This window comes from Bubalus bubalis, chromosome X, assembly GCF_019923935.1.
Source record: "Bubalus bubalis isolate 160015118507 breed Murrah chromosome X, NDDB_SH_1, whole genome shotgun sequence".
NCBI classification, from domain to species: Eukaryota; Metazoa; Chordata; class Mammalia; order Artiodactyla; family Bovidae; genus Bubalus; species Bubalus bubalis.
In genome coordinates this window covers 142,638,743-142,653,476 of record NC_059181.1, presented here as the reverse complement: position 1 = coordinate 142,653,476, position 14,734 = coordinate 142,638,743, and the positions used below count along the sequence as shown (strand labels likewise).

The window sequence follows — 14,734 nt, the reverse complement described above, 5'->3', positions numbered from 1 at the left end:
TGCCCCCTGAAAACAGGGCAAGGCAGAGTTACATAACCTTTAATGTTATGATTCATTAGTCTAAATTATAATTGTAAAAAATACGTGATAATGATTTGAGTCTCATGTTTTTCTTAAATTATATACCATTTGATTTACTTATTTAAGCATTACTTTAAACAAGTAATTACTTTAGAGCAGGGGATTTACTGAGGTCCATGAAACTATAGAGAATACATATAATGGCTTCAGGGAACCAAAAGATCCCCTCTGAAGTTGAGTTAGTTCACAGTTCTGGGGATGTGGATTTTTCTGAGGAGAAAATTCTTAGCTTTCATGAGAATCTCAAAGGTTAAGAACTCTGGACAAAGGGAAAATGGAGCTAGAAAGAACGTTTGAGCTATTTATATGGCACGATCTAACTGGTTTTCAGTAGGAAAGTTCCCAGTTCACGGGAAGGTAATGAACACAAAATTATGGACTTGAGTGGTCTATCATTACCAATACAACATGTCCTTCCTTTACAATTAATTATTTTGAAATAGGCTGTGAGGCCTCAGTCTTCTACAGCAGGTGTTTCTTAAGGTATTTAACATTTATTATTTTATCTCTTAATGGACTTTAAAGTCATCTTTTATGTTTCCCAAAAATCCTGTTAAAAAATTTTAGATCAAAGTACATGAAATATATATGTATATGTATATATATATATTTATATTTATTTGAGAAGTGATACCTTCACACTATCCATTCTTTGCAGTCAAGCACATGGTACCTCTCCATTTAATATAGACTTTTTTGTTTCTCTTGGTAGAGTTCTATAAATTTATTCATAGAAGTCCTAGGCCATCTCTACATATGTTTTTTAAAACTTGTATTTTAATTGGAGGATAATTGCTTTACAATGCTGTATTTGTTTCTACTGTACAACAATGTGAAACAGCCATAAGTATGCATATATTCCCTCCCTCTTGAACCTCTCTCCCACCCCCCGCCCCACCCCAACCCTTCTAGGTCATGGCAGAGCACTGAGCTGAGCTCCCTCTGCTATGCAGCAGCTTCCCCTTAGCTATGTATTTCATACATGGTAGTGTATATATGTCAATGCTACTCTCTTGCTTCATCCCACCCTCCCCTTCCCACCCTGAGTCTCCAAGTCCATTATCTGTGTGTTTTTTAATTGGAGTCCAAGAACCCCTGAAATGAAACACAAAATTATGTGTGCATGTGTTGTCCATGTACATTTTTCTGGAGAGAGGGGTCTCTATTTTTCCACTAGCTTCTTAAAGGGTTTTAGAGACTAAAAAGCAAAAAATTCAGGAACCGTAGGATCCACTGCCTCAGCAAGAAATGTGTCTTTCTGCCCCTTTGCACTTACCCTTTGCTTCTCCAGGCAGCTACCACTAATTGTGGCCACAACAATTAAAATGTATGAATCAGATCAGACAAGCACTGTGGTGATGATGGAGTCTAGGTACACACGGGTATGTATGCTGTGCATGAACCGACAGGAATGAAGACAAGCTATGGCCTAGAACAGAGCTCTCAGTGAAGTCACTCAGTCGTGTCCAACTCTTTGTGACCCCATGGACTGTAGCCTACCAGGCTCCTCAGTCCATGGAATTTTCCAGGCAAGAGTACTGGAGTGGGTTGCCATTTCCTTCTCCAGGGGATCTTCCCAACTCAGGGATCAAACCCAGGTCTCCCGCTTTACCGTCTGAGCCACCAGGGAAGCCCAGAGCTCTGAGGGAGCCATGCAATGGGGTATGATTCCCTTTCCCAATACAAAAGTAGCTCTGCTTTCATATTTTGAGATGTTGAAGTTTCTATAAAATCTCATTTGAAGACAAAAGGTTCTGCAGTTAATAAATGGCCAAGAGGGACTTCCCTTGCAGTTCAGTGGTTAAGACTCTGCCCTTCCAGTGCAGGGGCCCAGGTTCCATCCCTGGTCAAGGAACTAAGATCCCACAAGCCACGTGGAGCCCTCCTCGACTTCCCCCCACCCCCCAGAAAAAGAACAGTGGCCAGGAAAATACTGGTGTAGGATCTTATAGAATACTAGCAGGTCCTGGCTAAACATTCACAACCTCTTGCTGATGTGTGGTAACAAATATAGATTTTATCAAGATAGTTTGACACATTGGCGCTCACAAGACCAAAACCAGATGGCTGGCTAAGTGGCACTCTGTCGTGAATATCCAGCTATTTCATGACTAGAGAAGTGAAGAATTCAGTGTTATCCTAATACTAGGACCAGAAATATGAAATGGGCAGGGAAAGGGAAGAATGTTCTGAGGAAGAATTGACATTGAATTAAAGCTAGAAAGGTAGCCACAGGCAACGGATGAATGACAGTTGTTTGGATGGATGTCTGTAACCACTTGAACGTGGGTGGCTAGTGAAGACAGTATCTCTTGCGATTAGTTCAATGTTTTCTCAGTCTCAGATTGCTCTCCTATTTAACACTTTAAGGTTAAAAGAAAAAAAGGTGATCTACTGTACCTTCTCCAATAGGAAGTGGATCTGGTCCTGTTTTTTCAAAGTTAATAACTACACCACTCTGAACTTTTTGAACTAAAGATTCTAAACATTGATTCAACATTCTTTGTGTTCTAACACAGTAGGAGCGACCTAAACCAGAAGGAAAAACAAATAGTACAAGGTTGATCAAATAAAATACTACTTAACAACACAAGCATTTGAAATCCTAAAATACAACTCAAAATAATCAAAACTACAAGCCACCAGGGAAGCTCACACTGGGAGCAAACCTCACACTAATGATGAGCTTGAGCAGCAGAGTTAAAAGATACAGAAGGGAAAAAAGTAAAGCTAGGATATGGCATTTACAGAAAGTGGTACTCTGCTGCCCTGAATTCTTCCCTTTAGAAATAGCAAATATCCGCCAATACCTCCTGTGACTTCACACATCTGTGTGATGGCAGATTCATCAGTTGGTACACTCCCTATCTGCTCTGGTTCAGTAGAAGCCAATCCAGGCAAACGCAACACCAGAGCAAACAACCTTTGATCCCAACGAAAAGGTTCTTTAGTTAGTTCACTTCCAGGCAGAGGAGAATTCAAAGGCAGATGAAGCTGATAAGGCAAAATTGGAAAAGTTTCATCATAACAACTCATACAAAAATGAAGACAATTCAAGAGTTAAAGGGTTCACTTTTCTTTGATGTTGTCAATAAAATGAGGCAATCTTTCAAGGATTCCCAAGATGGAACGTTTGATTAAATTTATTCTTAACTGGGAATGTATGCCTCCCACGTGCAGAAATAGCTGCATGTTCTCTGCCATTTAAACGAAATTAAAAAAAAAAGAAATCTCACCTCTTCTTGAACGCCAGAAGTACTTGTTAACTTGTTTCCATCTGTGATGGTAATTAAAATAGATGGTTCTAAAAAAAATGGATTTCGTCCCTAAAATACATTTAAAAAGTATTAGAGCCATGTAAAGTAATAAAATTATATTTCAATTTTTACATTTATCTTGCCTATGATCTCTCAAGTGTGTGATAAAATTTGCCTGGATAAATAAGAAGGAAAAGATTAGGGACTGAAGTGGGTGGGGATCAAAATAACAATCTCTACAGAGGTAACATTCAGAATAAACTGAGGAATTCTTATAATTCGGGAACCTCTCAAACTATAACACCCAAATCCCCCCACCCTCTGCTTTCTAGGTAACCATGAAAGATACTAAAGACATTACAATGGCAGCATCAGCCACACCCATAATTCCATTCAGAATCTTGGCACAGAAAGGGGGATATAAGTGACTTATGTCTGTAACCTGGACGGTGACTCTGGTTATTGTGAGCAGTTTTTACAGTAGAAAAGTGCAATGATCGCTGCAGCAAACGCTGTTCTGCCTTCCTCTTATGATAGAGCTTTTTCATAACTTGGAAGGGATGAGGGACTTAAGGACTCTGAAAGTTTCTCTTCAATTGTCTTGTTCAATTTTTTTCAGCAATTTATTCATCCCATTATAACTGATGATCTGATGGGTAGGCAATTTTAACTATTTTATGGTCAAAGCACATAAAAGACTCTACCTAAAGGATTTTTGTTAAAGGATATATTTAAACTACACATGGACCTCCTTTTGGATGTTATGAAAAGGAGCAGAAAACTTGGTTGCCATGCTCAATTTTAAATTCTTACCCCAAGTCACCAAAATAAATTAGCTATACTCACTCAAAGAATTTTTTACCTGTCCATAATTGTCTATTCCAGATATTAATCTATTGAGATTTAACAAATCAAATGAGGATCTTAGAGCCTGACCAAGAGTAGTCAGTCCAGAAGCCTGAAGATTTTTTAGTTCACTCATGAATGTTGCGTGATTTTCCTTCCAACCAGCCTGAAAACCAAACATTTACAAAAAATTCCCAATTACACAATGAACAATATATAAAATGCAAACAACCACTAAATAACAAGTATCAAACCTCCAACAAATCAATAATTCCTTGTGTGCATGTGTGTGCTTAGTTGCTCAGCTGTCTGACTCTTTGCAACCCCATGGACTGTCGGCCCCCAGGCTCCTCAGTCCATAGAATTCTCCAGGCAAAAATACTGGAGTGGGTTGCCATTTCCTTCTCCAGGGGATCTTCCCAACCCAGGGACCAAACCCACATCTCCTGCACTGCAGGCAGATTCTTTACCCACTGAGCCATTGGGGAAGCCCAATAGTTCATTAAGTATATTATATTCTATATATTGGCTGATCAAGTGGAACTAAAGCAAGCAACCAGTTTGAGAAAGATCTGCCACCCTCGATGATCAAGACCAAAGATGCAAACAGTGAATTCAGTCCATTATGGCTGGTTGGCTTTGGCTCAAGAAGTCTGCTAGTTTTCTATTCAGGCTCAATCAAACCTGCCAAAACACCACAGTATTTACTTTAGTTTGACATTGAGGATGAACAAGGAATAAGGGGGAGAGGAAGGAGTTATTTTTTTAAATGCATCATCCTTGATACAGACAATCAACTATTATGAGCATCTGACCTACCTGAGCTTTTCTAACCAAGATAATTCTTCCCAAACAATACTTTCACTTTAAATGAAAGTATAAGGAGAATTATAGGAATGAAGTCACAAGTATCTGGAGACAACCTGTCTGGTATCTTTAAGCATTCAGAAAGCCCCAAGTCTAGAGTAAGGCAGAAAGAAAAGAAACAAAAACATTTGGCAAAGAAGCAGCATAGCCTAGGCACCCCTAGCTGGTATGAACAGTAGCAAAGAACCAAAAACTCAAGGTCAACAGCCAATATGCTGTGGTTGAATGGTTTGTAGAACAGAAGGAAAGGACCACATTGACTGGTCAGCAATGCGGCTATAAAAACAAAGCAGCACGAAATGCCAAGAAGAGAAGCAAAAAGAAGGTGGCAGCTAACAGGTCACAAAGGAGTAGACCAGCAAGGTAGAGGGCAGGCAGCACAGCTTGGCAACCGGGTGGGACAAACGGCAACTGCCCTAAGGGCAGTCGTGTAATATGCTGAAAGCTGAAGTCATGCCCACCAAATCAGTACAGCTGGAGGTGGAAAGCCAGAGCAAATAATGCAAAGCTAAATGAGATGATTGAAGTTTCATATTTAGCTAAAGACCATTATCCATATAACTACAGCAAACATTGTATTTTCTAGTTTTATAGCGTTCTAAAGCAATCTGGGTCAGAATGACTGAGAGGCAGAAGAGATTGCCTGTACCCTACTATGAAGAATCTGCATAACCTTGAGCAAATTTGTTGGCTCTTAGGACCTACATTTCATTATCTGAAAATGAAGAGATTTAGATAAACAGGGATACTGTGTGAGGCTGTATATGTTACAACCCTGGAGAGCCATTCAAACGAGAATGGTGCCCCCTAGGTTTGAACAGTACCCAACCTTCATAACCATTCAAGATGAAGGGGATCCTGATTTAAGATCCTTTCCAGTCCAACACTCTGGATTCTGTGAAGTTAAGAATGTGCATTGTTATGTGTGTGTTTGCTAACATATACTATTAAGTCAAAGCATCTAAAGGTCAAATCCATGTATTCCTTTGGCCCAAGGAATATCTTATCAGTTTACTTAAAAGCAAGGATTATTATTTCAACTGTCCTCATCAAATACTTAGAAATATCACATGATTATAAATCACACTGAATTAAAAACTTATTCTTTGAAGTAGAAGAGAAGGTCTACAGCTGGGGGTCAGGGAGAGGGATAGTATCAATTCTTTCCTTTATTTATCCAACCAATTTTTATGGACCAACTATGCTATGCTGGGCAGAATGCTACATGCTGGAGATATTGAGAGCAATTAGCCCTTGATGAGTTCGAGCCGCAAAGGAATAAGAAATGGTTATGGGGACGGAAAGAACAAATAACCAGGGAGTTAGGAAAGCCTGTCACAGAAGATTGGGCATTTGAAGAAGTCTAATGGCAGGAGATTTGGAGAAGGAAATGGCAACCCACTCCAGTAGTCTTGCCTGGAGAATCCCATGGACAAAGGAGCCTGGTGGGCCACAGTCCATGGGGTCCCAAAGAGTTGGACATGACTGAGCGACTAACACACCCACACACACACAATGGCAGGAGAAAAAGATCACGGGATCCCTACGCTGATGTGAGGAGTGGAGGGGGCAGTCCAAAGGAAGAGAACAGAGAGTTTATAAAAGCCTAGGGCTTCCTGGGGAGCCACAAGTAATTTGATTATCATCACTCTGGGTACACGGTGGGAGGCAAAGCTGATAAGCTGGGCTCTGACTGTAATGTGCTTTGTACATTGTGCTCAGTACTTTGGATTTTATCTGTCGGCCCTAGGAATGACTTGAAGTTTTTAATTAGGGGAGTGGCATGATCATATCTGTATTTTAGCAAGATCATTCTCTTGAGAGTTGGAGAATAAATTGTGGGGTGGAGGGGAAGCTGAAGCTTGAGGTAGGGAAACTGGCTTGGGGAATGTTGCAATAACTTACAAGAAATGTGATGAAAGCCTGAGCGAGGGCAGTGGAGATGGAGAGGAGGCTGCAGATTAAAGAAGTATTTCAGAGGTGGGTGGAGTCAGAAGGATTTAGTAGCTAATTAGGGGGATGCATGAGGGATAAAAAGGGTCATACATTAGGCTGAGTTTTCTGGCTTGGGCAAACCTGTGAATGGTGGTGTCTTTCACCCAGAAGGCACTTTATAGACCTTTTTTTCCCAGAATGACTTCATTTAGCAATCTAACTTCTACACTGCAATCTTAGTTCTATCTGCAGTGAGTGTTGAACTCCTGAGACCCACCAGATAATTCAAGGCACAACTAAAGAAAAAATAGTGAACTATTTAATCTGGTAAAGGGCTGGGATAAGGTTTGAGTACCATCTAAGCAAGCACCCTATAACTCATCAGTGTTTCAAATATTGTGTACCAATTGTCACTAATCCACCTGTCAGAATAATTGCTCCTTAAAACTTCCTTTATGATATGAGTTGAAAACGTTTTACAAATTGTTTCTACACCTGAATCACCGGCATTCAATTTTTAGGCCAATTCCAATCCTTTGCAATGAATTAGATAATACATGAGATTTGAATGCTAGGCCTATCTCAGTACTAAAAGTGTATGGGCTACATTTACTACCCAAAACAATAAATTTCCTGGTAGCAGTTTAGTTTCTTCTAGAGAAGAATTAATGCCCCTAAATCCAGTCCTCAAAATGCTGAAGGGGAAAAAAGGCCTAAAGAGGAATTTAAATATCTGGAGAATCTTATCAATGTGAAAAATTCTTCCCAAAAGATAATTATTTAGAGCCAGTGGGAGAGAGTAGATGTTTATATTCTTCAGTCACTGCTTGTAGTTGATTTTTTCATAAATGAATTCAGGACAGCTCGTTGTTCTTAATAAAGTCTTTTATTTCAAATTACCCCAAAGATATCCTACTTTTATGTCAGTAAAATCTTTCTCTTTTAAAACTTCTTATTTTATATTGGAGTAGCTGAAACTCCAGTACTTTGGCCACCTCATGCGAAGAGTTGACTCCTTGGAAAAGACTCTGATGCTGGGAGGGATTGAGGGCAGGAGGAGAAGGGGACGACAGAGGATGAGATGGCTGGATGGCATCACTGACTCGATGGACGTGAGTCTGAGTGAACTCCAGGAGTTGGTGATGGACAGGGAGGCCTGGTGTGCTGCGATTCATGGGGTTGCAAAGAGTCAGACACGACTGAGCGACTGATCTGATCTGATAGCTGATTACCAATGTTGTGATAGTTTCAGGTGGACAGCAAAGAGACTCAGCAAAGAGACTCAGCCATACATATACATGTATCTATACATGTATCCAATCTCCCACAGTAAAGCCTTTACTTCTGACAATAATTTTCATATATTTTTATGGAGCGTTACAGCTTACAAAGCGCTTTCACACTTCACATTTGCCTAAGACAATCCTATAAAATAAGCATGGTATTACCATCCTTATTTTGTTTTCATAAACCAGGAGGAAGTAAGATGTGGGTATGTCTTGTTTGGGGAATGGGGACAGTCAGAGAGGAACAGTCTGGAGTTTCACTATTCAGCCACATGGGGCCACTGAGAACTTGAAACATGGCCAGTCTGACTAGAGATTACTTTTTAATGTGGCTACTAGAAAATCTGAACTGTTGTGGATGGCTGGCATTATATACCTATTGGGTAGAGATGATCTAGAGGGAGCTGAAGGTCAGGCAGGAGAACTTGGCCTTGCATTGGCAGAAAATAGACTCATTACAGATTCCAAGGCAGGGGGAGACAGGATCAAACAGCATCTCAGGAAGGTCAGTCTGGCAGTGAATTATAGGAGAGACTGGAGAAGAAGAAGCTGTAGCTAGGAAAAAGAAGCTAGGAGGTTTGAATAGGCATCCAGGTCTGAGGGCATCAGGGTCTGAATTAGGATAGAAATTAAGAGGAAGGGGTTAACTGAGAAACATTTGAACCACCAAAATAGGACTTGGTGACAGACAGACAATAGGCCTAAAGGAGACAGAGCAAAAGATGAGTACAAAACTTCTCACCTGAGAGCACTGAAGAATAGATGTTCAGGACAAAGGAGTAAGCTGGGGTGGGGGGAATTCTAAACTAAGACTTTGCTGTCTTCACAGATCAAGTTTTTAAAGTCTCCCAGAAGTAAAATGAGGATAATGATATGATAACAAATAATAATCACAGGCAATATTTATCAGTGCCTATGTGTCAGGAACTCGCTTATGCTAAACAGAATATTTTATATGTATCCTTCTCATCTGAGCCTCATAACCACCCTACAAAGTGGGTACTATTATTATTTCCCATTTAATAGATGAGCACACTGAGGCTCAGAGAGGATAAGCATCTTGTCTCGGTCAAAACAACTAGTAAATGACACAGCCAGGATTTGAACCCAGGTAGCCTAACTGTGGGCTTCCTTGGTGGCTCAGATGGTAAAGAATCCACTTGCAATGTGGGAGACCTGGGTTCGATCCCTGGGTTGGGGAGATCCCCTGGAGAAGGGAATGGCAACCACTCCAGTATTCTTGCCTGGAGAATTCCATGGACTAAGGAGCCTGGTGGGCTACAGTCCATGGGGTCACAAAGAGTTGGACACAACTGAGTGACTAAGCACAGCACACAGCACAGCCTAACTGTAGAACCCACCAGTGTAAACTAGAGATTCTTCTACATATTCCACATATTCAACACATAGACATGTCTTGTTATACTAGCTTAAAGGTTCCTAAGTTTAATAGAATTTCCAAATTTCATTTAATTTAAGCCTACTTTCCCTGATGTCAGAACGCAGAACAGTTGGGTGTGGGGAGCAGTGAATTGGCATTTGGAAGACCCTGGTCCAATCCTGGCCATAATTAACTAGCAAAACAAGTGGTCCAGAGTAAACCGTTTACCCCTTACTGAGGCTGTTTCCTCATTTAAGCAATGAAAATATTGAAAACCAATTCTAAGATCCTTTTCAGCCTTTATATTCTATTATTCCATACCTTGTATTTGTCCTTTATATAAATTTGACTTACAGGGACTTCCCTGATGGTCCAGTGGTTAAGACTCTGTGCTCCCAATGCAGGGGGCATGGGTTCAATCCCTGGTCAGGAAGTTAAGATCCCATACGCTGCAGAGCACAGCCAAAAATAAATAAATAAATAAATAAAATAGCCCCCAGTCACTCTCTACTGGTGACCTTGTTAAAAAAAAAAATCTGACTTACAGAAAGAAAAATGCCTCATATGTTAATAAAAATGCTAATTCAGGTCTGGTTTACATGTGTATAGCCAACTAAAGACATCTTTGAATATCAGCAGAAATAGCTGGGCCTTTTAGTCTATCAGTGCCTTGGGTTCTCCCCACAGCTCTACAGACTAGCCCACTAGTTGTTTATTCCCCACTAATATCAGCACAGAAAGAAAAGAGTTTGTATTTCTTTCCTCAGAAAGGTAAAGCCTAAAAGAAATATTTTCGATTACCCTCCACACCCCTATTTCCATCTTCTTATCTGGTCTGTCCTCTGACGGTAACCATAAGGTGCTTAAAGGGCAGGTCCTGCCCCTACAACAGACCTTAGTGGAGGTCTGTCAACACACGCGAACTATGTGGAAGCTTTTCATGAACACACATCTAGGCTCCACCCTCCAGTATAGCTTTTATCAGGAATAAGACTGTTATTTAGAACGCTGGCTGGTTCCTGTGTCTGCCTTATTTCTCCATTGGTTTCAATGGAGGAAGGAAAGGTAGGGATGTTATTTAATGGCTCCTCCAAACCTCAGTATCCTAACACTTGTCCTTTCTGACCTCCATCCCATTTCAGCAGGACCATTTCTCTGATTCACTGATGCTTGTTTTATTTTTATTTTTTAAAATAAAGACCCCTTTTCCTCCAAGGAAATCTTGCCAGGAAGCATAACAAGAAAAAGAGAGAAAAAACAGATGAACTGTCCTTGAAAGGGACGTGGGAGTGGTGTTAGAGCTTGTTCTGTAAACCCTTGTTCTATCTCTAAAGGTCACCTGTAATCCTTTTCCAAATTATAAATGATCATGTTAGATTTAGTATATAGTGAAGATTTCATGAATGTGTTAGTGGTTTCTCCAGCCAAGGTAACTGAAAAACATTTTTTTAGGGCAGCTGTATCTAACTTTCCACAGGAGAAACGCCCCCTAAAAGACCTTACAAATGGAATATTTATAAATTTAAAAAGTTAAATAGCTAAAATTCTCTAGGGTGACAGCTTCTGAAAGGGAATGAACGGCAGTGAATCTTTTCAAACAGCAAAAATAATCCTTCTATATTACAGATTGTCACAAGCCAGGCTCTCTCTCACTGAAGGAGCATCACATGCTCTGTCCCTCTGACTGGGTGCTGAGCCACTGTGCAAACCCATTTTGGGCACATGCACCCAAAAGCCTATTTGGACCCTTCCCTGAAGAGCAGTTCAATTCAGTCCAAGGCTTCCTAGCTGGTTAGCAAGTGCATCACAATGAAGAAAAAGCCTCACTGGATTCCAGAGAGAAAATACATGTTTCCCTCTCTTTGACAAGACTTTTTAACTTTAATGAAAGGAAATGAAATCAGCCTGATTATATGTGCCCTTCATAAACCCATACAGAGGACTATCCTGAACTTTGAGCTCTTCTTCTAGGTGGTACAAACAAGATGATGAACAGATTTGAGTATTTTCCCAGATGTTGCAAGTTAAGGCCAAAGAGTCTAAATTTAGCAAGGCCATCATTTCTCTCCTTTAAAGATAAACTATTTTCCTTTTTCCATCTGCTCTCCACAGTTTGGGAGAAACTTGTTCTGCAACATCCCAGACAATTTGAATAAATCAACTTCAACAGCATCTTTTCAACCAACTTAACCTTCTTCTCCAATTTACCATTCTATCATCTTTGTCATCACAAACTGTTCTTATGTTGGTAAACTGATCAGTGGGACAGGATGACATGAAAAATAAGAAGCCCTGCTTTTCTAATCAACTCTGTCTCCTGAGAAGACAAATGACTTTTCCCTTGGTCTTTGCCCTTAGCCTTATATGGAATATTTGTGCAAGTTAAAAGTCTTCAACTTTGAGAATTATCTTCTAGAAACTAAAATGGACTCCAATTCTGATACATATAAGAGGAGGTTTACTTACCCTCTTAGGTAAACAGAACATGTAAGCTGAAATCACTTTAATATGCTCAAATGTCATTTAAAATCGTGTTTACAGCTAGCACACCTATAAAGAAGGTTGTTAAACTTGTGAAATACACATTAGGAAGACACTGTATCATTTTAGGATTATCTTCCTTCTTGTATCAACTTTGAAAAACTCTCTATTTTGCATTCTATTTTCAGACCCTATCTGATACAATTTTTCCCCTTAATACTCTAGTAATTTGGTCTGATTTCACTGTTTTGTGTGAGTGTGGTTTTCTCACTTGACTCAAGGTACTGATACACTTCTAGGTTCAAAGGAGGCATTCTATTATTCTGTGTTTTATGTGTACCAATACAGCTTTCTGTTGTAAAATTACTTGTTTTAAGAATATCCAGTTTTCTTGGATCCCTTTTTGTCAAAGTTACTTCCCTAGGGGCACTCCTTAGTGTCTTGAACTTGGTAAAATGCCTGAAGTCCATTTTATTTGATTACATCAGTTCTCTCCCAGAGAACTCTGAATACTATCATTCTGTGCTTCGGTCCATGAATTTTCATCCACAAGCTTCAGGAAATACTACCAGCCAAGATCATGTAAAAGAAATCTGGCTTACTTGAGTCTTCTACTTTTTAAAGAAGTTCTTAGAAACTGATTTCCTAGTATATTGCATAAATTTATTTGACAGACTGTGGCCTGCTGGATTTTTTTTTTTTCAGCAGATGGTTAAAGACTCTCATAACCACAAATTTTTAAGTAAACCGGGCAAAGACATGATTCCATCCTTACAAAGTTTGCCATTTTTGTGTCACTGGTCTCTTGAAGATACCTAGTTTGAGGGGTTTTTTGGTGGATTAACAATCATAGGGATTAGCCTAAAATATTTACAAAATTCATTTATGACTTTTTAATTCTTACCCTGGAGAATTAAAATAAAATTATAAACTAGCACACCTCTCAGAGAAAGCATAAGATCAAAAGAAATTTGATCTCCACCAGAGGATGCTAACGTGTAGAAAGCAAATTTTTTCCTCTGTCCAAGAAGCAACTGAACTTCTACTGAAAGAAAAATGCCATAGACTTGCAAAGAATTTACCAAATGTGGTCAGATATAAATGTTAAGTTTCCTCTTTCACTCCCTGTCCATTTCAACTGTACCTATTGACCAATAGCCATTATTAAAAAAAGAAAAAACCCAACCAAACAAAAAAAAAATGCTATAGTGCAAGGCTCATGTTCAACTGTTTAGATTTGGGGTTCTGATAGGGGACATTTTTATGAACACACACACAAGTTAAAAATCAACAAAAGTGGCCTTGGAAAAAAAATACGCAGGGACAGGAATGAGATGAAGCCACCCAAACATTACAGAAAGTGTTTAACAAAGGAGAGAGCAGAATGGCCATTCCTTACTTTCTGAAGATCTTATGGCATTTCTTTCTTCCAGACTAATTCTTTGTTTAAAATTCTCTCACAAAATTTTATAAGCTGTTTTTCACATTATAAAAGTAACACACATTCATCGTTAAAAATCCCAACAGAAGTACAAAGTTAGTCTATCTCTTCACCAAACTGTCAATTCCACTCTTTAGAGGTAACCATGGCTAGGAATCTGTCTTGAACTTTAAATTGTTTGGCAGCAAACAGAAATGACTCCAATAAAATGAAGTGACATTTACCAATAAGTTGGAGTGACTGATCTAACCAGTAGATATGTGATACAGCACATTAACCACTTACAGAAACTGTTTTCTAAAATTTGAAGCAAGTTTGAAATCACCCTGACTTTCCAGCCTGAATTATTCCACTTCCTGCCTTTCAGTTATACAATTCTTTCCTGGACTTTTTTCAGAAGGAATAGTGGAAATTATCTAGTCTAATCCCTTCATTTTACAGATAAGAAAACTGACACCTTAAAAGGTTAAGTGATTTGTCTGGGGTCATGTATCTAATCAGTAGCAGACTGTAGCTAAAGAATCCTGGTCTCTACCTCCTAGTCCAAAGAGACATGACTTGCCAGACTTACTTGACTGTGGATGGCGTGATCTAACAGACAGGCTATCCTGTGACCACTTTTTCAAATCTAATTTTTATGAAAGTACCTAGAAAGACTTGAAATAAACTGCTAACATACAGCTTCACTAATGAAATGGAATTTACAATGTCTAAACACATGTCAGCTTTTAAGAAAAATGGAGCACTGGGGCTCCAAACATGATGCATGTTCTTCTACAAGACATACAAAAGGAAGGACCCCCAACTTTCCAATGTCGCGGCTGTATTAAAAGGCTAGATATTCTCCCTAGAATCCCATTATTCATTATCTAGTTGTGTGGGGCTTCTGATTAAACAGCAGGGCTTCCTGGCAACTGGAGGCCAATTTAAATCTAAACATCTTGGTCTGGTTCAGGCTACTCAACCACTGAAGGTCAGAATTCAGCTCTCTCCCCCTTCCTACTGCAAATTCTCATCATTACAACAGCATTTAAAGCATCTTCTGTCACATCCTCCTTCTCCTCAAGTCACACCCTTAACTGGCATGCTTTCAGTGCATTTTCTCTCCTCGCCTGGGCCTCTGGCTCCTCTGGCTCTCTATCTCTTCCCCCTCTGGTTA

General features: G+C 39.6%; 1 protein-coding gene across 7 annotated transcripts in view; it reads right to left on the bottom strand.

The window, feature by feature from the left end:
- Positions 1 to 14,734, bottom strand: part of INTS6L (integrator complex subunit 6 like) — a 57,051-nt gene that overhangs the window by 28,111 nt on the left and 14,206 nt on the right. For all 7 annotated transcript variants that reach the window (XM_044937550.1, XM_044937546.1, XM_044937547.1 and 4 more), the window contains 4 exons: positions 4,201 to 4,350; positions 3,318 to 3,407; positions 2,892 to 3,075; positions 2,482 to 2,610 (listed from right to left, as the gene is read on the bottom strand). In XM_044937550.1, coding sequence (XP_044793485.1) covers positions 2,482 to 2,610; positions 2,892 to 3,075; positions 3,318 to 3,407; positions 4,201 to 4,350 — 553 coding nt within the window. The remainder of the gene's footprint in view (positions 1 to 2,481; positions 2,611 to 2,891; positions 3,076 to 3,317; positions 3,408 to 4,200; positions 4,351 to 14,734) is intronic.